Below are 24,586 nucleotides of genomic sequence, written 5' to 3'. Positions count from 1 at the left end.
GCCCCAGTCCTGTAGTGTGGTGTTTACAGGCTCAGGGGTTTTCTTGTCAGTGTCACTTTGCTGGACTGGGGCCTTAGTTTTCTTTAATCTCATCTGTTCTAACCAAATGATGATTGCCTGGGAGAAAGTTAGATATTTATCTTACAAAGATTTTGTCTCATATCCAAGCATTTCAGAAACATGGATTCTTGCACTTAAATATATTAAAATTCAATCTATTAATATGACCTGGAGTGTAGATAGGTTTTACTTTTCTTATTGGGAAATCCAGAATTATTCACTCTTTGGCAGATGAAATAGCACAGATTGACTCTGCTCTTATCAGGCAGAAGAGGGACATCCTCTTTCTGCCCGAAAAGTTTCCTGTCATTCTGACGAGCAAACTACACAACAGCAGTGTGTAAAATTGTATTTCCATTACCCAAATGGCAGTCTGTGTACATTAATCCAGGGAAGATGGATAGAGACACAGTCCTGCAACTCCACATGCACAGTCAAATACAATATGGACTAAAACCTTCTTTCTCCAGCTCACTGTGCTGCTGAAATTACCCCACATGGTGCTAGAAAGCCATAATCACACTCTTAGTTGCAGGCGATCTTTCTCTTCCCCCTTCCCAAACACAACAGGAAACATATATGAAAGTAGATTATCCTCGCAGTCCCCTCATGAGATAGGTAACTATTAGCCTTATTTGACAAGTGTGGAAACTTTGAGATGCTGAGGAATTACCCAGCATGTTACTGGCATAGCTGGGACTTGAACTTAGTGTCTTGACCTCTTTCATTCTACTTAGACCATGCAGCATCTCTGACTTTCTACAAGATCCTCACTCATTATTTATCAAAACTAAATGACTAGATGTGTTGGTCAGAATCTTTGCAGCTGAGCTGAAACCTGGGCTGCAAATAGCAAGTATTGATTGGAAACTTAATCCACTAATTATTTCAGACAATTAAGAATCCTTGACACAAAATGTCACACTTGATTTAGTTACCTTAAAAATCCCAGAAGCATCTAGAATTGAGCAAATGTAAAGCTTTTTGCACTGCTGTCAGCAGTTACCTGAAGCCGTGGGGGTCTAGAAAATAGGCCAAAATAGAGCTAATTATAACTTCTTTCGGAATGTTGGCGTTGCTATACCAGTTCAGACCAGTGGTCCATCTAGTCTTTGCTCCAACAGTGGCCAGCTAGAATCTCTATACTGGGCAACTATGGAACAAAGTATTGTTAAACATTCTTGGGACTCTTCATCACTTTCTAGCCAACCCACACCTCCCTTACAACCTATTTTTATAGTACTGGAGTTGCGTCCCTTGATTGTGTAAAACAGGAGGTACCAAACTGAGAACAGAGCTTTTTGTGTACATGTATTTGTAGAATCATAGAAGATTAGGGTTGGAAGAGACCTCCGGAAGTCCTCTAGTCTAAGCTGCTGCTCAAAGCAGGACCAACCCGAACTAAGTCATCTCAGCCAGGGCTTTGTCAAGCCGGGCCTTAAAAACCTCTAAGGCTAGAGAGTCCACCACCTCCCTAGGTAACCCATTCCAGTGTTTCACCACCCTCCTAGTGAAATAGTTTTTCCTAATATCCAACCTAGAGCTTCCCCACTGCAACTTGAGACCATTGCTCCTTGTTCTGCCATCACTGAGAAGAGCCTAGCTCCATCCTCTTTGGAACCCCCCCTTCAGATAGTTGAAGGCTGCTATCAAATCCCCCCTCACTCTTCTTTTCTGCAGACTAAATAGTCCCAGTTCCCTCAGCCTCTCCTCGTAAGTCATGTGCCCCAGCCCCCTAATTATTTTCGTTGCCCTCTGCTGTACTCTCTCCAATTTTCCCACCTCCTTTATGTAGTGGGGGCCCCAAAACTGGATGCAGTACTCCAGATGTGGCCTCACCAGTGCTGAATAGAAAGCAATAACAACTTCCCTCGATGTGCTGGCAGTGCTCCTACTAATGCAGCCCAATATGCTGTTAGCCTTCTTGGCGACAAGGGCACACTGACTCATATCCAGCTTTTCGTCCACTGTAATCTCCAGGTCCTTTTCTGCAGAACTGCCACTTAGGCAGTCGGTACCCAGCCTGTAGCAGTGCATGGGATTCTTCCATCCTAAGTGAAGGACTTCGCACTTGTTCTTGTTGAACCTCATCAGATTTCTTATGGCCCAATCCTCCAATTTGTCTAGTTCACTCTGGACCCAATCCCTACTACCCTCCAGCAAATCAACCTCTTCCCCCAGCTTAGTGTAATCCACAAACTTGCTGAGGGTGCAATTCATCCCATCATCCAGATCATTAATAAAGATGTTGAACAAAACTGGCCCCAGGACACACCCCTGGGTCACTCCGCTTGATACCGGCTGCCAACTAGACATCGAGCTGTTGATCACTACCCATTGAGCCCAACGATCTAGCCAGCTTTCTATTCACCTTATAGTCCATTCATCCAATCCGTATTTCTTTAACTTGCTGGCAAGAATACTGGAGCCAGTATCAAAAGCTTTGCTAAAATCAAGGTATATCACGTCCACTGCTTTCCCCATATCCACAGAGCCAGTTATCTCGTCATAGAAAGCAACCAGGTTAGTCAAGCATGACTTACCCTTGGTAAATCCATGTTGACTGTTCCTGATCACCTTCCTCTTCTCTGAGTGCTTCAAAATGGATTCCTTGAGGACCTGCTGCATGATTTTTCCAGGGACTGAAGTGAGGCTGACCGGTCTGTAGTTCCCTGGATTTTCCTTCTTCCTTTTTTAAAGATGGGCACTATGTTTGCCTTTTTCCAATTGTCCATGACCTCCCCCGATCGCCACAAATTTTCAAAGATAATGGCCAATGGTTCTACAATCACATCGGCCAACTCCCTCATCACCCTTGGATGCACTGCATCCAGCCCTGTGGACTTGTGTATGTCCAGCTTTTGTAAATAGTCCTTAACCTGCTCTTTCACCACTGAGGGCTACTCGCCTCCTCCCCATATTGCGCTGGCCAGTGCAGAGAATCTGGGAGCTGACCTTGTCTGTGAAGTCCGAGGCAAAAAAAAGCATTGAGTACTTCAGCTTTTCCCACATCATCTGTCACTAGGCTGCCTCCCCCATTCAGTAAGGGTCCCCACTTTCCCGGACCACTTCTTGTTGCGAACATACCTGTAGAAACCCTTCTTGTTACCCTTCGTATCCCTTGGTAGCTGCAACGCCAATTGTGCTTTTGGTCTTCCTGATTACACCCCTGCATGCTTGAGCAATATATTTATACTCCTCCCTAGTCATCTGTCCAAGTTTCCACTTCTTGTAATTTTCCTTTTTGTGTTTAAGATCACCGAAGACTTCACTGTTAAGCCAAGCTGGTCGCCTGCCATCTTTGCTGTTCTTTCTGCACATTGGGATGATTGGTTCCTGCGCCCTCAATAAGGCTTCTTTAAAATACAGCCAGCTCTCCTGGACTCCTTTCCCCATCATATTAGCCTCCCAGGGGATCCTGCCAACAGGATCCCGTGAGGGAATCGAAGTCTGCTTTTCTGAAGTCCAGGGTCCGTATTCTGCTGCTCTCCTTTTTTCCTTTGGTCAGGATCCTGAACTCGATCATCTCATGGTCACTGCTGTCCTGGTTGCCACCCACTTCTATTTCCTCTACAAATTCTTCCCCGTTTGTGAGCAGCAGGTCAAGAGGAGCATGGCCCCTGGTTTGTTCCTCTAGTACTTGCACCGGGAAGTTGTGCCCAACACACCAAAAACTTCCTGGATTGTCTGTGCACTGCTGTATTGCTCTCCAGGGTGATTAAATATCAGGGTGATTAAAGTCCCCAATTGGAACCAGGGCCTGTGTTCTGAAAATTTCTGTTAGTTGTCTGAAGAAAGACTCATCCTGGTCTGATGGTCTATAGCAGATGCCCACCACATCACCCTTGTTGCTCTCGGCTCTAAACTTACCCCAAAGATACTCAACAGGCTTTTCTCCAGTTTTATACTGGATCTCTGAGCAATCATACTGCTATCTTACATACAGTGCAACTCCTCCACCTATTCTCCCCTGCCTGTGCTTCCTGAACAGTTTATACCCATCCATGACAGTGCTCCAGTCATGTGAGTTACCCACCAAGTCTCTGTTATTCCAATCACATCATATTGTATTAGAGTTGTTAAAAGTGACGCTGGTGGATTTAGCCCCAAATTTTATGTTTTATTTAGTAAATAAAGGTTTTACAAAGCCTAGGCTCAAGAGAAATGTTTCTGTGGATTTTTTAAATCCACTGAAGACACATGTGGGGGATTTAAACCTACTCTGGCTGTGTTTTTGTAAATCCAGTGTTAGATGCGTGCTAGTTCATAAGGACTAGACAGCGAAACCAAGTAATCTGTTAGAGGAAGGATGAACCAGTGGGCAGGACCACTAGCCTAGCGTGTGGGAGGTTTATGTTCGAGTCCCTACTCTGCCACAGACATCCTGGGTGAACTTGAGTAAATCTCTTAATCTCTGTGTGCCTCAAGTGTCCACATAGGGCTGTGTGCTAATGTTAAATGTATTAGAGATTGTGTGGTGCTTGGATACTGTGGTAATAGGGGCTGTGTATGTGCGTAGATGGATGTTCTATTTCTAAACTGAGAGAAATTCAAAACAAAATCACCACCACTGGTAATGTGTACAGCATCTCTGACAAATCAAAGAATTCAAATAATTTGATAATGTTAATAGCACAAGTAAGAAATTTTTAATTTTGTGTCCATTTGATGAATGCTTGCATTCTCGGTTAAACTCAGAGGGTTGCTTTGTTTGGTGTAGGAATGGTATTGCAAGGTCCTGTGCTTCAGTTCCCCTTTGATTTCGCTGGGAGTTGGGTGCTTGGGCATACTGTAGGATTAAAATTGATATATTTGACATTCATGTTTGATAACTCTCAATTAATCTTTCAATACCTAAATCAAACTGGAATCTATACTGCAGAAAGCCCTCAAACATCACAATCTCTATTTCAGCAGATAGGAAATGCTGAGGATGTGAACTAATACTAAAGATTCTTAATCATGTTTTGTGTAATATCGGTTTTTGAATATTCAGCACTTTGTTAGGTTTGGAAACATCCCCGGTTAAAAGAAACCAAGAGCTAAGCAGGAAGAGCATATTTTTAAGATAACTATTTTAGTTGCAGGCTGTTTCTGTTTTGATACTCCTTAATCTGTCGTGTTTTTAAATTAATCTACTCCTCCCCCTATCCCTGCTGTGCCATGTGTTTGCATTAGGAATCAACCTCCTTCAGCCATATTTAATTTTACACTAGTTTAAAGTTTCAATAACTGATTATTGGACTCCTTCCAGACATGGTGAATTTCCATGTGAATATATTGGTGTAGCATTCTTCATCTTGTTGCCGGCACAGAGTGCCCCAGGAAAGCAACAGCGGGGTTCGTTGCCCGGTGTGCTTCGCGCAATGAACACCAGGGTGGAGAAGCAATCAAAGTTTATTTGAGATCTCAAAGCGGTGCAAGGAGACTGGCACGTCTCAGATCAAGCACACCATCATAAGCAGCTTTTCTCTTTTTGCAGCTAAGCTTTTCCCTTCCTTCTCCCCCCTCCCCCTCCCTTCTTCTATAGCAGTCACATCATCTTGGCGGCTATAAGTCCAGCTTGTTAGTAACTTTTCTTTTAATTATTATCTTGTTCCTTTCCTTTGATTTGTTATTTTGCCTTTTAGCCAGAAGTATGCAGGCCTCATTATTACCGCTTGCACCTGATAACTGGCTGTTACACATTCCAATTTCTGCATCCGGCTTTTGAGGTCGATTAGAGTTTAAACATGGAAGGACTTTGGTTCATTTAGGCCTAGTGCAGGAAGGCTTCATCGACACTCATGGTCTTCCACCCTCCCGAGTTACCTAGGGTTATGCCTAATGACACCAACAATCTCTCTCTCATCCTTTTAGATTAGCTACCTGAGGTAAATAAATAGTTTTAATGTATAATAATTTGGTGGAGCACAACTTGATTGCTTGCTTCTAAACTGTGGTAGCCCATGAAATACACAGGGTAGCATGATGTGGTCCTCCAGCAGTAGCACTGCCAGCAGTTTTGCCTTTATCTTACTTACTCTATACTTGGTTTATTTTCTTTTCCTTTATTTCCCCTTTCTCTGCTGTCTCTGCAGTTCTTACATCTGATGTATTGCAGAGAGAATCATGCCTAGGATCACATGGTATACTGGTCAGCTGCCCTTATTTTTGTAGCTAGATACATGTGTACAGTGCCAGAGTGATGTTTCAGTAGCGGTTATTGCTGGCGAGTTATTGCTGCCCAAAGTGTGTCTGAGCAGGTGGCAGACAGCTGAGCAGGAAGCATGGCAGGTAGACCATTATATGTGGCAGGTGCAACGTGCATAAATGTTTTGTGGGCAACGCTGTCAAAATTCATAATGCAACAAAAATACAAACAATGACCAATGCTTTTTTCTTCTGCTTGGATCAGTTACATTACATAAGAGATGCAATAAATTGGCAAAAAGTGGTAAAATATTTTAAATGGGTAGGGAGACAGGAAATTTAAAATGAAGACCTAATCTATGGGGGAGGGAGGGTTCCAAAAATCTGATTTTTTTTTTTTTTTTTTTAATTGACAAAGTGTGAACCTTATCTTAGAATTTCCTAGCGTTTGGTTTTTTTGGTAAAACTATAGTGATCTGGTAGGGTGGTTGTTACATTTTTACAACCCTACCTCTGGTTATTAACTTGAAATTATTAAGCTATTTGTGTAGGGTCAATAATGTACCCTTATCTGGACATGGATCAGGCACTTAAACTGAGCTGATGGCTTGTGTGATACAGTTGTACAGCACCAGTAAATTTGTGTGATACTACATTGAAGACACTTGTCTGAGAAATTTTGATTTAATTAAAATCTAGTTACAGGAGCTGATCCTCAGCTATTTTAAATTGTCATAGCAGTTGATGGTGCTATGATAATTTACACCTCCTATGGGGCTTCTCCACATTTTTTTCAGATTTGTACCAAAAAGGCCTGATCCATCACTAAGGCTAAGATTTTGTCTCAGATATTTTTAGTAAAAGTCACGGATGGGTCATGGATGATAAACAAAAATTCATGGAAGCCTGTGACCTATCCCTGACTTTTACTAAAAAAATAACTGAGACAAAATGGGGAGGGAGGAGGGTCCAGCACCTACTGCTGCTGGGGCTCCAGGGGGCCACCCATTGTGGCTGAGTGCTGGGGTCCCCTGCCACTTGTGGCTACTCGGAGTTGTGGGCCCACAGCTGGGAGTTCGAGGGTTTGTCCATGGCATCTGGCCAGCTGTGGGGGCCCCGTGCTGCACTGGGGCTGAAGCGGAAAATGTTATGGAGGTCTCTGGAAGTCTCTGATTCTGTGACAAAATCTTAGCCTTATCCATAACCCATTAAATTCAGTGGGAGACTTTCCACTATCTTCAGTGGGCTTTGGATCAGGTTATAAATGCAGGTGTGATTACAACGATGGTTTCCCCTCTTACTACAGTGGAAAACTGAGTGTGTCTACTGAGCAAAAAAAATGATTACCGGGGTGCTGATTGTGTGAATCCATTGTTGTCCCACTTGTCCACATAATGATTTGACATGTCCATGTAGCAGCAATGCATCCGCTAGAACCATTCTGGTGCATCCAGGCATAACACGCCTTACAACCATGATGTGTGTTCTTGCACCTTATCCTATCCAACATGGGTTTCATAAAAGGCTTCTCCCATAATGCCCAGAACTGTCAGTGGGAATGAGGGTTTTTGATGATTACCAAACATGAGGCACTGCATTGTAGGAGGGAGCTGCAGCAGTGTACTGTATGTCTAATGCTTGTACCTTTATGTCCTCATTGGGGAGACTGTACTGATGCAACAGAACCTGATCCAGACCTTGCTTTGCAACCAATACTTATAAAATAGCTGTCCCAGCTGTTGTGTAGATGGAGAGTTCCAAGCAGTGGTTGGTTGTGATCTCTGTTTGCCTTGCACAGACAGAATTTTGGGGTAGTCCTGTTGCTGGAAGCATTGTGAATCTCTCGTAAATATTGCTGTAGAATGTTACAAATGTCCTTGAATTCTGTTACTTTGTAAGAGTTACAGTAAAAGACAACCTTGCAGTTCATTTAAGTTTTTGTAGTTACTATTTTGGGGGAAGGAGAAACAATAATAAATATTGAACAAAGATAATATATATCCAGAGCTTTTTGTTGACTGCAGACTCACTAGATCTTTCCAACTCAATTCCCGTTCCAGACAACATGGCCTAGAGCAGAATCCTCAGTGCTGTTATCCCCAGTGTCACTCTTGAGATGGTGGCACTGTGACTAGCACAGACACCTGCAAACTGCTTAGGTCCCCAAATTCCAATGGAAATGGAAATTTGGGTCTCTGATGAAAGGTTGAGTGATTGATATCATACATCTGGTGAGTCAGACACGAAGAGGAGGTTCTATGCTTGCCCAAAGCAAAACTCAAGCGTTTGCCAGCTAAACTCGGGCAAAACAGTCTGATAGAGGCATTCTCAACTGAGTTTGTTGCCTTCTCACACTGCACCCTCTAGGAAGATAGATTTCAATCCTTGTGAATGAGGTTCATTCATGCCAGTTTTGTCCTTGTTTGTATTTAACCAGGATTGCTAAATCACATGCTAGTTTCTTGTAAATCTACTTGTTTGCAGGAGGTTGATTTTTTCAAAAGGACTCTGACTTCATGATCAGTAATATTTGTAGCTAGGATAAGGGAATCAAAACTCATGTTTTGAGGCATAAGATCTCTGCTGTTGTGGTCAGGAAGGAATCCCATCCTTCAACTGTTTCATTGCATAGACAGGCAGGTGTATATTGTGCCCTCCTCTGAGGCTCAGGTATTGGTCACTGCCAGAGACCTGGTGTTAGTCCCTGAGGTCCATCAAATCTAATAGTTGGCGCCAAACAATCCCAAGTTTTGGTTAAATTAAAAAAAAAAAAAAGCAGCAATGATATGCTTATAGCAGTTACAATAATTGCATCCGTGTGAAGAAATATCAGTCCTTGCGTACTGTTGGGAAGGCCCCATGGCTGACAGGTCTGCAGCAGACTGAGGGTAGGAAGCATTGTTTCACAGCTTAGCAAGTAGCTTTTGTTTCAAGCAACAAAAGTTTTTTTTTTTTTTTTTTTTTTTATTTCACTTGAGAGCTTTTAAAAAAAAAAAAAAATTAAGGAATCAGTCATCACCTCTTGTGTATCACAAAAGTTCATCAAATGATGCCAGTACAAAAGAGCTCTCCTTGCTTCTGACAGCTCAGTGCAAATGAAAATCTACTCTGACAGCTCTGGGAGTTTCTGAATCTGCTGAAACGCACAGCTTAATGGTTCACACATCTGGGCCTACTTCATTATTTGATCTGTTGCATTTCTCCCCTGGCCTGCTTAGTTTCCAGAGCCCCCTTGTTAGCAGCTTTCCCACTTAGCAGCCTAGGTTAGGAACCATTTACTAGTCCATCTGTCTTCCCTCGATCAAACAAAGAAGGTGGCCCTGCTGTAGGGGCAGCCTCCAGCACTCCTTTGCTTCTTCTCACACTCTGCAGGATCTCCTCTGCACAGTCTAGATTCCCCTTCTGGTTACCACCATCAGCAGCTCAGGGCTCTCAGCCCCTGCATCATGGGCCTGTAACCAGAGAGCAGGACAGCCTAAGGGGAGTGGGGGTGGGGAAAGAGGTTTAAAAGTAACATTTTTCACATAAGGAAAACAAAAATTATCTTCTCAGGAGGCTTATGATTATTGATGTGGTGGTGGAGCCAAAAGACAGTCTAGCCATACTGTAAATGTTTAGTACGCACAAACCCCCAGCATAAGCAGCTGGGCTTCATTTCTGCTCGAGAGGAGCTTGGTGATGGCCTTCGAGAGGATTCTTTGCATGCTCTCAAATCTAAAGACTCTTCGGAATCTTCAAAGCAGGCCCTGTGGTGCAATCATGGGGGGGGAAAGTAAGACACAACAATGGTCTTTTATGGCCACCCCAAAATAAAAAGGCTGGCTTTGAGGATCATCTCTTCCTGCCAAGGTGACAAAGAATTCAAGCCTGTTTTTCATATAGGGTTTCTCATTCAATGGACAGCCTCTTGTATAGTGCTTCCTGTGAGTCTAGCAGTGCAGAGGTACAAGAGTCACTTCTGTTTCATTTTTAGGAGACTAAAAGATGGCAAAGGCCTCAACGTGCCCCTGTAAGTCTGGATTCCTGCCCAGCAACCCCTTGCATTCCTGCCCAGTCATGTAGGATTCTTTGTATCCAACTTTTTTACTGAACTATATATATGTTGCTTTAGTCATAGTGCCTATAAATATTTCTCTTTCAAATCTACTTAGGGCCACGACTGTTCGCTACAAAGGGAGAAACCTTCGGATCAAAGCTCCAATGTGCAGGGCACTGAAGAAACTTTGTGACCCAGATGGTACGTAAGAGAAGCTGAAATGGGAAAGAGTTGTAACAGATGATCAGGAGAGTGTGAGTGGCAGTGGGGTTTCTTTGGTGTATGCCTCTCTGGCAAGGGAATTCATGCTATCTCAGGTTCTTTTGGGGCACTGGATGTTCCTGTTCTCTAGTTGCCCCATTCATTTGCATCACCAGTGATACAACTTTGAGAAAAATCCACTTCTATAGATCTTGAGATCTGATGCTGGCTGCTAAAGTACCATGCAAATAGAGAAATTGGAAAAGAAGTTGCTACGTTGGAGAAAATCCTTTTTGCTTTGCATCTCGGGCTTAGAGCCTGCAACCCGACTTGAACCTGACAGGACCAGACTATGTGTAAGGTTTTGGTCGGGTCAGAAAACAACCTGACCCACTCAGGATCTCTCCTTCTCCTGCCCATGGGGTCAGTGCAGTGGCTTGCATGTCACACTCTTGCCAGCTGCCACCACCTCGCTGTACTAGGTGTGCGCCAAGGAGTTGCAGTGCCTCTCACTCCGCAGTGTGTGCACAGCGCAGCGGGGACGGTAGCTGATAGGAGTAAGGCATGCAGTCACTGCATGCAGCTGCCAACGTGCCGACCCTACAGGCAGGAGGTGGCGGCACTGACTCAGGTTGGGGGGGAAGGGTCAGTTAATGACTCTATTACGGTTGGGTTGGGTGGTCTTGGGTCCAGTTCAAAACCAGTTCAGGCTTAAAAATTAGGCACAAGCAGACCTTTACTCAGGCTGTTCTGTACTTGTGGATGGCTGTCTTCATCCTAGTGCCAGCAAATGAACAGCTGCATGTTGCTTAGCACTGAACATTTCAGATCTTCTTTACTCTTTCCACCTCAATACAAAGCACACTTTCATCAGCGAGCAATATTAAATGCAATTTAAAGATCTGAACAATTATACTTGTCAGTTCCTAGCCATCTGTGTTTTGACATAGCACTGCTTAATCAACTGTCAGCTCTAGTGCAATTGCAGTGTCCAAAGATAACATTGGTGCATCAGAACTGGAGGTAATCTGAGGAAGTAGGCTCCACTGGTGAATTTGAGCTGCCCAAATGCTCTTATAATGCTTTCCCCACCTACAATTTTTAATTCATCTGCCTGAATATTTAGCTGCATCTCTGACAGAGTTGCATGTGTCAGGAACACCTGTCTGCTTTGACCCATTGTTTTGCTCTCCTTCTTCCTTTAGGCATTAGTGATGAGGAGGATCAGAAGCCAGTACGTCTTCCTCTGAGGGTCCCCGTGGAGTTACAGCCACGAAATAATCATGCATGGGCTCGGGTGCAGAGCCTTGCCCAGAACCCACGGCTCAGGTAACCAAGGGCAAGATGGATCTTATATGTTGAAAATGAAGGGAGGAAATGTACAGGTGTGGTACAGGGCACCTTTCCAACTTCATTCCCTCTCATTTGAGGATTTGTCCTCTCCTGGTGCCTGTGGCATTCTATTTGCAAATAGGGTTGCAGAGCGTTAAATCAAAAAAGCTACTAGGGGGGAAGCTGTTCTAGACTTGATTTTAACAAATAGGGAGGAACTCGTTGAGAATGTGAAAGTAGAAGGCAGCCTGGGTGAAAGTGATCATGAAATCATAGACTTTGCAATTCTAAGGAAGGGTAGAAGGGAGAACAGCAAAATAGAGACAATGGATTTCAGGAAGGCAGATTTTGGGAAGCTCAGAGAGCTGATAGGTAAGGTCCCATGGGAATCAAGACTGAGGGGAAAAACAACTGAGGAGAGTTGGCAGTTTTTCAAAGGGACACTATTAAGGGCCCAAAAGCAAGCTATTCTGCTGGTTAGGAAAGATAGAAAATGTGGCAAAAGACCACCTTGGCTTAACCACGAGATCTTGCACGATCTAAAAAATAAAAAGGAGTCATATAAAAAATGGAAACTAGGACAGATTACAAAGGATGAATATAGGCAAACAACACAGGAATGCAGGGGCAAGATTAGAAAGGCAAAGGCACAAAATGAGCTCAAACTAGCTACGGGAATAAAAGGAAACAAGAAGACTTTTTATCAATACATTAGAAGCAAGAGGAAGACCAAAGACAGGGTAGGCCCACTGCTTAGTGAAGAGGGAGAAACAGTAACAGGAAACTTGGAAATGGCAGAGATGCTTAATGACTTCTTTGTTTCGGTCTTCACCGAGAAGTCTGAAGGAATGCCTAACATAGTGAATGCTAATGGGAAGGGGGTAGGTTTAGCGGATAAAATAAAAAAAGAACAAGTTAAAAATCACTTAGAAAAGTTAGATGCCTGCAAGTCACCCGGGCCTGATGAAATGCATCCTAGAATACTCAAGGAGCTAATAGAGGAGGTATCTGAGCCTCTAGCTATTATCTTTGGAAAGTCATGGGAGACGGGAGAGATTCCAGAAGACTGGAAAAGGGCAAATATAGTGCCCATCTATAAAAAGGGAACTAAAAACAACCCAGGTAACTACAGACCAGTTAGTTTAACTTCTGTGCCAGGGAAGATAATGGAGCAAGTAATTAAGGAAATCATCTGCCAACACTTGGAAGGTGGTAAGGTGATAGGGAATAGCCAGCATGGATTTGTGAAGAACAAATCATGTCAAACCAATCTGATAGCTTTCTTTGATAGGATAACGAGCCTTGTGGATAAGGGTGAAGCGGTGGATGTGGTATACCTAGACTTTAGTAAGGCATTTGATACGGTCTCGCATGATATTCTTATCGATAAACTAGGCAAATACAAATTAGATGGGGCTACTATAAGGTGGGTGCATAACTGGCTGGATAATCGTACTCAGAGAGTTGTTATTAATGGTTCCCAATCCTGCTGGAAAGGCGTAACGAGTGGGGTACCGCAGGGGTCTGTTTTGGGACCGGCTCTGTTCAATATCTTCATCAACGACTTAGATATTGGCATAGAAAGTACGCTTATTAAGTTTGCGGATGATACCAAACTGGGAGGGATTGCAACTACTTTGGAGGACAGGGTCATAATTCAAAATGATCTGGACAAATTGGAGAAATGGTCTGAGTTAAACAGGATGAAGTTTAACAAAGACAAATGCAAAGTGCTCCACTTAGGAAGGAAAAATCAATTTCACACATACAGAATGGGAAAAGACTGTCTAGGAAGGAGTACGGCAGAAAGGGATCTAGGGGTTATAGTGGACCACAAGCTAAATATGAGTCAACAGTGTGATGCTGTTGCAAAAAAAGCAAACATGATTCTGGGATGCATTAACAGGTGTGTTGTGAGCAAGACACGAGAAGTCATTCTTCCGCTCTACTCTGCTCTGGTTAGGCCTCAGCTGGAGTATTGTGTCCAGTTCTGGGCGCCGCATTTTAAAAAAGATGTGGAGAAACTGGAAAGGGTCCAAAGAAGAGCAACAAGAATGATTAAAGGTCTTGAGAACATGACCTATGAAGGAAGGCTGAAAGAATTGGGTTTGTTTAGTTTGGAAAAGAGAAGACTGAGAGGGGACATGATAGCAGTTTTCAGGTATATAAAAGGGTGTCATAAGGAGGAGGGAGAGAACTTGTTCACCTTAGCCTCTAAGGATAGAACCAGAAACAATGGGTTTAAACTGCAGCAAGGGAGGTCTAGATTGGACATTAGGAAAAAGTTCCTAACTGTCAGGGTGGTTAAACACTGGAACAAATTGCCTAGGGAGGTTGTGGAATCTCCGTCTCTGGAGATATTTAAGGGTAGGTTAGATAAATGTCTACTAGGGATGGTCTAGGCAGTATTTGGTCCTGCCATGCGGGCAGGGGACTGGACTCGATGACCTCTCGAGGTCCCTTCCAGTCCTAGAATCTATGAATCTATGAATCTATGAATCTAATCACCAGTCCAGGACCAGCATGTTTAAATTTGCTGATCCTGAAAGCATTTGTACTTGTCTGACAAAATGCTTGACTCTAGTGCAGTGATTCTCAACCTTTCCAGACTACTGTACCTCTTTCAGGAGTCTGATTTGTCTTGTGTATCCCCAAGTCTCACCTCACTTAAACAATTTCTTTATAAAATCAGACATAAAAATACAAGTGTCACAACATGCTATTACTGAAAAATTGCTTACTTTCTCATTTTGTCTATATAAAATTTTAGTTTGTACTGACTTTGCTAGTGCTTTTTATGTAATCTGTTGTAAAATTAGACAATCATCTAGATGAGTTGATATACCCCCTGGAAGACTTCTGCCTATCCCCGGGGGTATACATACCCTTGGTTGAGAACCACCTCTCTAGTGGGTCATGTGATATCAGACTTTAAAATATCATTCTGATTACCATTCTGCTTTAAATCCCCTTATTTTGGTTCATGTATGACTTTACCAGCTTCTCTCCTGAACTACTGAAGTTAGTTAGATAGCATAGATGACACAAAGCATTAATTGTTGAGGGGATCCAGGTGGATCACTGGCTTGTGGCACTAGCTCTAGTTAAGATGTATTGGATTTAGTGTGTTGAGAGGGAGGACAAAGAAGCAAAATAGCAGTTGAAATGATAGGTTTCTGTGATTCTGGACATGGCAATTGCTACATACTGATGAAAAGCAAAGATTTCTAGATTTCCAGGGATATACAGCATTCTTTTGGGAGTTCATGATATCACTCTAATGCTGCCCAGCACTTTCTTAGCACTAGTCCAGGACTGAGTATAACAAGTCCTGGACCTTGGTCAGTGTAACTTTCATTTCCTCAATGAAGAATTCAGAAATAATAACCAAATGCCATAAGGTGGCGGAGGGGGGGAGAGAGTTAGTATTTTAGGGTAGGATTTATCCTCCATCATGTGATAGAGGCCAGACATTTTGAGGACAAGGGAAGAAAACAAAAATTTTATCCCAATTTTATCCTCCTTACCATCCTTGGTATTGTAGTTTCATGTTCTACTTGCTAAGAGTCATAGCTAACGTTCCCCTCCTCTTCTCTTTTTTCCAGGAGAAACTGAGAGCCCAAGTCACCTCTGCAATATATATCTCAGAGAATTTTGAGTTTACTCAGAAATCATGAGTTACCTACATGTTAGTGTTGTGCATTATAACTGCCTCCTGTTTCTCATGGGGGTTACAGTAAGACAGGGGTAGGTGCATGGATAACTCTGCATAGTGTGTACATTGCTGCAGTCTCTGCTCCTAGTTCACACTGTGCTAGTCCAATTTCTCTCCTTGATTCTGTTTTGGGAGCAGATTGTGCTTTGAGTTTCTGCTGACTGAGTTCTCAGTTCTCTTGCATTGTTTATCTCTTGTGCAGGATGATAGTGGAGTTACATCGGAAGGTCTCCAGCCTCATTGAGTTCCTGAAACAGAAGTGGGCTCTCCATGAAGTGCGCATTGTATCCTTTTTCTGTTTAGAGCAAAACTGTTAGTCTGCTTTGTGTACCATGTTCAGGGCAATTCTCTCGCTATTCTAACCTCCCTGTTTTCTCTCACACACAAATCTCCATTAAAGGAACACCAGTCCCCTGTTTACTAAAGGTAAGATGCCAATATCTCAGAGCTGGTGAAGTGAAGAAATCTCTAGCAGGAATCTAGAAGCATTCTCCCTTTCCTTCAGCTCTTCTATCCTGAATTCCCAGGAAAAATATATTTGATTTTAAATGAAGCTCACCATTTTTTTTTTCCAGTGGGCTCAGTCCAATTGCTCATAGATGGATGTTCACATTACAAAATTCATCATGATGATTGGCCCTTCGGTTGGCTGCCTCAGCAAAGAGGCCAAGGAGGACTGATCTAGCACCTTGCTCTTAGATATTCCTTAATCATGGTCTTGTGAGACTGTTTGTTAGTTGGACAGTTGGCTGGAAGCTTGTACTGCTGCCACGTGTGGCATATTTGTATATTCTTTTTTGGGTAGTATCCCTATGGGTGCTCCACTGTAGGTGTGTCTGAGCCCCTAATCAGAGATTGTAGCAGTGTCTGTTCACCTGCACATGCGTTCTTCCTCCCTCATGGTCTGCCTCAAATCTGTCTAGCACTGCGCAGGCAAATCACCCCCAGTTCCTTCTCGACCGCCTTTGGTCTCAAACAGAGCGAGCAGTTGTCTCTTCTTTCTCTGTGTCATTAGCATAAGTAGTAGTAGTTTTAGTCCTTTTGTTTCCCTTAATAGCTATAGTTTCCGTTTACCCCATTGAGATTTAAAAAAAACAACCCATGTTTATTTCATGTTTCCCGCCTTTTCTCAGGGGATTCCCCCCTCCCAGGGCGTTTAGTAGTTTTAGACTTTCTGTCCTCTCCGTTTTTTTTTTTTTTTTTTTTTTTTTTTTAAAAGGGGGAGGGGGGAGAAGAACCAACTTTCTTCTGCATTCCTCACTTTTGCAGGGTGATAAACCCACCCCCCTGGGGGCATGCCCGGTTCCCCCAGTTTCAAGAGGTTTCTCTCCTGCAATCTTAGTAACATATGGGCACTCTTACTGTTTTAAAGTGTCTGGAAGAATCGCACATCCCATAAAAGTGCACCATTAATATATTAATCACTGGCATCAGGGGCGCAACCTGCTGCCTCCCTCTGGAGTCTGTGTGCACTCCAAGAAGTCAATCTCTACCTTGGTCACATTCCTTAAAGATGTCCCTGTCTTGGAAATTTGCAGAGCAGCAACTTGGGCCTCTGCCCACACTTCCATGATTGCACAATGTTTCGTGAGAGCCTCAGCCTCCCATTCCATCTTTGGCTCCAGCATACTCTCTGCCATAACAGACTCCACTCTGAAATCCAGCCCCCCGGGGGGATACTGCTGTGAAGTCATCTACAGTGGAGCATCCATAGGCAATGTTCCCTCTAATTTTTTCCATCCATGTGTGGAATGAATTTTGTTACGTGCACCAAACTATTGAGGTAATGTGCGGATGTGCGCCACCAGTAGAAACAAAACCTAGATATAATATATATTTTTAAAAAGTTACCATAGGGGTAATTACTTCAGCCAGGACAGGTTAGGCATTTTAGAACTCACTACTCAAAGAATTAAATTTAAGCATAAGAGAGAAATAAAAATTATGAAATGCATAGACCAGCCAAAAAACTCAAATAATAGCACTTTGAAAGCCTAAAATTACAGAGAATATATGTGCATTGCAGGAAGTATCAAGAAATAACACCACCAACAATAATCAAAGTATGTGAAGAGGTGAGTGTGAAAGTGTGTGTGTGTGACACAGATAGTGTGTGTGTGTGCGCACATGCGTGTGCGCAAGACAGACATGCGTTTCCCCTCTAAGTACGTCCACAGCCTGGCAGGACTCCCCAGTGGACTGCAGCTGCTCTGGGGCATTCTTCAGATAATCAATATTGCTAACTCTCATGCTATATGGTGGTTTTCCTTAAAGTCCCAGTGTGTATGCACTGGCACAGGAGGATGATATTCAGGAAGAAGTATGTGTATATATACAGTATGTCCTTGAGTTCTGGCAGAAGTGGAGTGGCTTCCTCCCATTCTTAGTCAGGGGACTAAAACTTAAAGTATCTGTACACACTAAGTGTGGAGTCCTGGCTGACAGCTCTGACATGGAGCTGCATGCCGATAGAGAAGTCAGGCCATTGCCCCAGTCCCAGGCAACATGGATCCAGGGTGGGAGAACACATTTCCCAGACCGCATTCCTCACTGAAAGGAGCCCTTTTTTCCTTACTCTGCAGAGGAGCTAGCCCTTCTCTCTCCACCAGAGGCAGCGCTGTGGAGGTTACTGTCATTCTAGTGTTTACACATCAATTTACAGTATTATTACTCTGTATACAAAATGGAAAAATATAGAAACTCAGGGATTACTTTAATTAAAGTGCAGAATTTCAGATGATGGCAAAATGGAGCCTCACTAAAACCCTGAGCGCTGTTTCTCTTCAGCCCTATGATTTGCTGCTGTACGTTGCCCTTTTAAGTAGATCTGCATTCAAAGCAGCCACCACAGCAGCCACCAGCAAGCTCCCTCCATCCCATTCCTGAGCCCTGTCGCGTTCCCCTCCCTATCCCGGCTCTGCAGAGTTTGGGTACAGGGGTGGGGGGAGGGGCACACCCTGCCATCAGCACCCCGCTTCCCACCCCACTCTGCATAGCAAGTAGGAGGCTTCGGGGAGCAGCTCCAGGGCAAAGGGCAGGAGCAGCACACAGTGGGCGGAGGGACACCTGCCGTGCACAGCACTTGATAGCTTGCTGGGCGGCCGACTGGCCGCACAGCTTAGAGGGAACTTAGCTCATAGGGATACTAATTGAAGAAAAAGAAGAGGAAGTTACTCACCTTGTGCAGCAGCAATGGTTCTTTGAGATGTTTGTCTCTATGGGTGCTCCATAACCCGTCATCCTCTCCTCTACTTCAGAGTTCTCTATGTGGCACTCTGTGGTAGAGAAGGAACTGGGGGCAATTTGCCCGTGCAGCACTAGATAGTCTTGAGGCCAACAACGAGGGAGGGAGAGTGCATGTGCAGGCCAACTGACACTGCTACCTAAAATCTCCAATTAGGGGCGAAGGTATGCCTACAGTGGAGCACCCATAGGGAGCTACATGTCGAAGAACCATTGTTATTGCACAAGGTGAGCAACTTTCTCTTGTACAGTCCTTGTAACAAGGTTCCCGGTCACTGCTAGTGCACCACTTCATGTCTAGATCTAGGAAAGTAGCTCTCAGGGCATTGGATGGCCCTTTTCTAGTAAGTTGACTGTCCAGGTATGTCCTCATTTAGACCACCCTTTCTGAGGTGACAGTCTAACAGGACCACTGTCCAAATGTCTTCTCTGGACAGTGTTCAACTCCAGCTTGGGGCTCAGTGTGTTATACCAATAAAAACTAGCAGGATCTTATTAAAGGGGACAAGATAAAGATGCCACATTTATTATGATAATTTGATTTATGACCAATAACGAATATCTTAATCCTTACACACACATTATACCTAATACCTATACACACACACATCCATCAGATGTTCTGCAGCTGCTGCATAGTTACCAGTCCTGCTTGAGTCTGTGGCTTGAGTTTGCAGCTTGGGTTCGTAGCTTGTGGCGGTAACTGGTCAGGAAAGCCGGGCACAATGACGAGCTGGGTCTCTGTTGGGCATGCACCGATACCCTTCCATGTTGGCAGCAGAATGTTACCCTCCTCCAAAGTTTTCCATCTCACCCATCCTTTTTGTAGGCTTAGTTTGAATTCAGAGTTTATAGGTCTTGCTGTGTCACGCTGCCTTCAGGTTTGGTGATTGATCATCCATCAATTGATGACCTGACTTTCAGCCTTGGACCGGGCTTTGATCTTCCTTCTATTGTACCTTTTCTTTTTAGGGTGGATTCTTCTTACTTTGTTAGGGCTCTTGTCTGCATTTTCAGCCGTTGGTGTTTGAACTTTATTTAATCAGGACAGGCTGGGGCTGGAGGTTGATTCTATCATCCATACATACCTCATTCACACATCTAAACTAAACTAATAAGATTACAGCAGGGTTTGCAAAAATGAAGGTTGCAGCAAGCCCTTACAAAATGGAGTAAGCGTTTTAAAATGGGGTTTGAATTACAATATGGCAAACACTGAAGGAGAAGTTACAATATAGACAAGCATAATGGATGGCAAACAATGAACAGAAGTTACACTGTAGGCAAGTGTAATAAATGGTGAACAGAAGTTACAATACTGAAACAGTGCAAGTCTCAGGGTATGTCTACACCCAGCCGCTAGTTCGGCGGCTGGCAATCGAAGTTCTGGGTTTGACTTATCGCGTCTTGTCTGGACGCGATAAGTCGAACCCGGAAGTGCTCGCCGTCGACTGCGGTACTCCAGCTAGACGAGAGGAGTACCGCGGAGTCGACGGGGGAGCCTGCCTGCCTCGTGTGGACCGAGGTAAGATCGAAGTAAGGTACTTCGAACTTCAGCTACGTTATTCACGTAGCTGAAGTTGCGTACCTTAGTTCGATTTGGGGGGTGAGTGTAGACCAAGCCTCAGTGATTTAAGCAGGAGTTGGATTGATAGTGAAACTTACAAAGGCAGCTGACTGAACAGCTATGGCGTTTAACAAGCATCTTAACTGTTAATTAGCCAGTTATTGGGGTAACCGGTTTTATGAATGAATATTGTTTCATTCATAAAACTTTACTTATGAAGTTACATTAATAAAGTGAACAATTAAAAACAATTTCATTCATCAGTTCTACATCCAAATGCCTTCTCTGGACAGTGTTCAACTCCAACTTGGGGCTCAGTGCCATTATACCAGTGGTGTCAGGGAAATCCAAGCCTACCCACTACAATGTTCTGGCCTAGGGACCTTATAACCAGCAGTCCGGGTCTGCTCAGCACCAATCCCTGTTGCTGTTTCCTGAGGAGTTTCCTACACAGCCTCTCTTTCTTGCCTTTTTCTGGATTTACCATGGATGCCTTCTGTACTCCCTGTGGCTACTTCACCTCCTCATAGCCTCTTGCCAGACTCCTTGCTCCAGGATCTCAGGGCTTATCCTCTTCCTGGACTTCTTCCTTTGTCTCGGTTGACTTCCTAGGGTGTGACTGCAACTCTTTCTCTGCTCCTCCCTTCTGCTTTCAGCCTCCTACCTTTATATTGCAATCCCAGTCTTTCCCAGTTGAGCTTCGCTCTTAACTAACCCTGGCTCTCCCTCTCACAGGTGACACCAGTTAACCTCTCAGGCCCTCGTTAACCCATCACAAAGCCCCAGCGCTTGTTACAAAGATGTATTTTTTAATATCCCTACCTCTAAACTTTAATCTTTGTAATTTAGTAAAAACACTTGTAAGATGCCAACTATTCTCTTCTTCCTAGCTCTTTCACGCTTCTGTTAGTTTATTTTTTCTTCAACTTGTAAGCCTTTAACTTGTAAGCCTTGCAGCAGCTGCAGAGTAGCACCTTGCATGTGGAGACAGATACCAAGATGAAAATATATAACATGGGGCTACTGTACTGACTTTGTTTAAATTAAAAAAGGGAAGTTTTCACTGATTTTGGTATAAAAATGGACTACAAAGTTGCCATGGAATTTCTAGTCTCCTGCACAAGAGTGTTTTTAAATTGGGGAGGGTTCAGAGAAGAGCCACAAAAATGATTAAAGAATGGTCAAAACATGCCTTATAGTGATAGAGTTAAGGAGCCCAATATATTTAGCTTATCAAAGAGAAGGTTAAGCGGTGATTTGATCAGTCTGTAACTACCTACGTGAAGAACAGAAATGTGATAGTAGAGGGCTCTTCAGTCTAGCAGACAAGGATATAACAAGATCCAATGGGTTCTCAATTGCCGGCAATTTTTAAATCAAGGTTGGATGTTTTTCTACAAGACGTACTCTAATTCAAACAGGAATTAATTCAGGTAAGTCCTATAGTCTGTGTTATCAAGGTCAGACTAAATAATCAGAATTGTTCCTGCTGACCTTAAACTATAAATCTGTAAGTGAAGCTGAGACCAATGACCTTGTTCTAGAATGTAGTATCAGCTTGCTGTTCATGGAAAAATTGTGGTCTTGGGCATATTCCCTTCTCAACATGTAAAGGCATAATTCCTGATTACAGAACATACACATTTCTCCTGAATGGAGAGCTGTTTATTAATTTCTTAAACTGCAAATTGGGCGGCCAGATGTTCTTTTTAGGGGTATCTGTGGCTGATGCTGCAGCTAATCTGCATAATGTAAGATGGTTGTAATCTTTGACAAAGTATATTTAGCGTCAAACACTAGAGGAACAGCAGCTTCAGGACTCCAGAGATTCAGAAGCAAGAGGCAGCCTCTCACAGGAGAAAGTGGTGCTTCATCTCTTCCCAGGAGAGAACTGTACTCTCATCCCTCTCCCTGAGGTGGCCAGAGTAGTTCACTCCAAGGCTTTCTGCACAGTGCATTGGCAGGAAACTGGCAAATGCAAACAGAACACAAAGGACTCTCACTTATTGCCTCCTGCTCAAATCCTAGGCATACAGAGTGGTCAGGGGACAGCCAGAGGGCAGCTGAAGTACCCTCGGGGATCAGAGGGTAAGAGTGGCGGAAGGACCGAGAGCACTGTAGAGCCAGGCAGAACCTCTCAGCCCATAGCGGAAGTCTCTGCAAGCCCTGGAGATGTCTCCCCAGAGAGTGGCCTGACAGAAGGCCCCCCTGATCTCAGCATCACAAACTCTCTCGAAAAACCACCTTCTGGACTTCAGGACCCGGGAGGGAGTCTGGAGAAGCCGATCCCCGTGGTTTTCTGCACCGAGGGCGAGGAGGCCCTGGCCAGTGACCAAGCAACCAAGCTACCATCATGCAATACAGCTTGTGTTTGCAGCAAGATCCCTGACCTGGAGGAACTCTCTCTGCTCGATCCATTCCCTCGGTATATGAAGTCCTGTCAAGATCTGATTGTCCCAGAGAAATGTTTTTGCACAGACAAACTGCAAGGGAAAGATCCTGGTCCCTCAGCTGGGAGTGCCTCTCCTGTGGCTCTTCCAGCTGAGAGTACAGAGGCAGCTGACCCCTGCTCTGCACAGATGGCAAGAGGTAGGATAGAAGCTAGCCACAGCCAGGGACCACAGGCTGATGCTTTTACTAAGGTTTTACAAGATGCAGTAGTGGAGGAGACTCAAGAGAAGCTGAGCTCTTCATTTCTGCATTCACCTCCGGGACAATCTTCTGCAAAGCCTCTCAAGGATGACCCGAGCCGACTTGCTCAACAGGTCAGAGAGGAGGGATGGAGTCTACGAAACTCTGAGAGCCTTACGTTGGCTGAGGTTTACCTCATGATGGGCAAGCCAAACAAGCTGCAGCTGGAATATGACTGGCGAGCTGTGTTAGGGCCAGAAACCCAGGATTCCAGGGAGGAAACATCCGAACCCAGTGCTGTCCCCACATCTTCCATCTTTCACAAACAAAGACTCCTCAACTGCCTCTTAAAACTCATTTCCACTGAAGTCAACCCCAAACCAGTAAGTAACTAGCACTGATGACCTATGCATGACACTTGATTTTTGGAGACAATTACTTGTTCCTGTTGTTTCCATGGTAAGCCCTATGGAGACCTTAGAGATTTCTATCTGAAAACCATCCCAGGCAGCTTGCAGCAGAGTTAAACGCCTTCCACTATATGCTGCAGCTACTAGTTTTTATCCCATTTTAACTTTTAACTGAATATTCCATGTGTCTTCAGCTTCAGTAGCTGTTATGATTAAGGCTACGATTTTGTAATGAACGTTTTTAGTAAAAGTCACACGTCACGGGCAATTAACAAAAATTCACGGAAACCATGACCTCTACCTGACCCTTCCTAAAAATGTCCATGACAAAACAGGGAGGAGGGTCCAGCACCCTGCCCTGCTATGACTGAGAGCTGTGGCCCCTGCCCAGTGGCTGCGGGGGATCTTACCACTGTTCGCGGAGGCTGGGCGGCTGCCGGGGGATTCCCCCGCACTGCCCTCGGTGGTTGGGGTACCCCAAAACTCCCAGCCAATGGGGAGCTGCCGGGTGATTTCTCCCCCACCCCCCGCCGGTGGCGGCAGGGATACCCTAAAGCTCCAGGCCACCACAGGAGGTGGGGATACCCTGGAGCTCCCAGCAGCTGTGGGCTAAAGTCACAGGTCTGCGGAAGTCACGGATTCCATGACCAAATCATAGCCTTAGTTATGATGAATATTTAACATGGCTGCTGTAGCAGCCAAGTCATGAGATTAGCAGCATGCTAGGCTATTTAGGGTTAATCTATTAGGGGGGACTATAAACCCTTGATTACTATTGTTAATTTGACTTTTTAAAGTATTGGCATGAAAATGAACTGATTTCTCTTCGGTGGCTGAACCAGTCAGGTCCTCCATTCTGCTGCAGTGGTAAAAAATGATAAATGCTTCTGACTCCAAGATGATTTTATAGATAGATAGATATAAAAACAAACTACTGGTCTAGAAGTGAGCTCTGAAAGTGATTCCCTAGAAGTGGCAATGTGTGTTTGTATCTTAGTGACTCTAGAATAAATGTGCTCAGTTTACACGTAAAAAATATTTTTCTTCAAGTGCTTGCTCATATCTATTCCAATTAGGTGTGCGCGCGCTGCGTGCACGATCGTCGGAGAAATTTTCAACCCTAGCAACACCCGGTGGGTCGGCTGTGGAGCCCCCTGGAGTGGCACCTTCATGGCGCTGCATATATACCCCAGCCAACCCAGCACCCCCTCAGTTCCTTCTTACCGCCCCTGACGGTCATTGGAACTGTGGAGCGCGGC

General features: G+C 44.2%; 1 protein-coding gene across 4 annotated transcripts in view; it reads left to right on the top strand.

Moving 5' to 3' along the window:
- Positions 1–24,586, top strand: part of CRAMP1 (cramped chromatin regulator homolog 1) — a 120,337-nt gene that overhangs the window by 36,871 nt on the left and 58,880 nt on the right. For all 4 annotated transcript variants that reach the window (XM_054041597.1, XM_054041595.1, XM_054041596.1 and 1 more), the window contains exons 7-10: positions 10,344–10,429; positions 11,635–11,758; positions 15,679–15,760; positions 22,074–23,300. In XM_054041597.1, coding sequence (XP_053897572.1) covers positions 10,344–10,429; positions 11,635–11,758; positions 15,679–15,760; positions 22,074–23,300 — 1,519 coding nt within the window. The remainder of the gene's footprint in view (positions 1–10,343; positions 10,430–11,634; positions 11,759–15,678; positions 15,761–22,073; positions 23,301–24,586) is intronic.

This window comes from Malaclemys terrapin, chromosome 10, assembly GCF_027887155.1.
Source record: "Malaclemys terrapin pileata isolate rMalTer1 chromosome 10, rMalTer1.hap1, whole genome shotgun sequence".
NCBI lineage: Eukaryota > Metazoa > Chordata > Testudines > Emydidae > Malaclemys > Malaclemys terrapin.
This window is presented reverse-complemented; position numbering and strand designations above follow the sequence as displayed.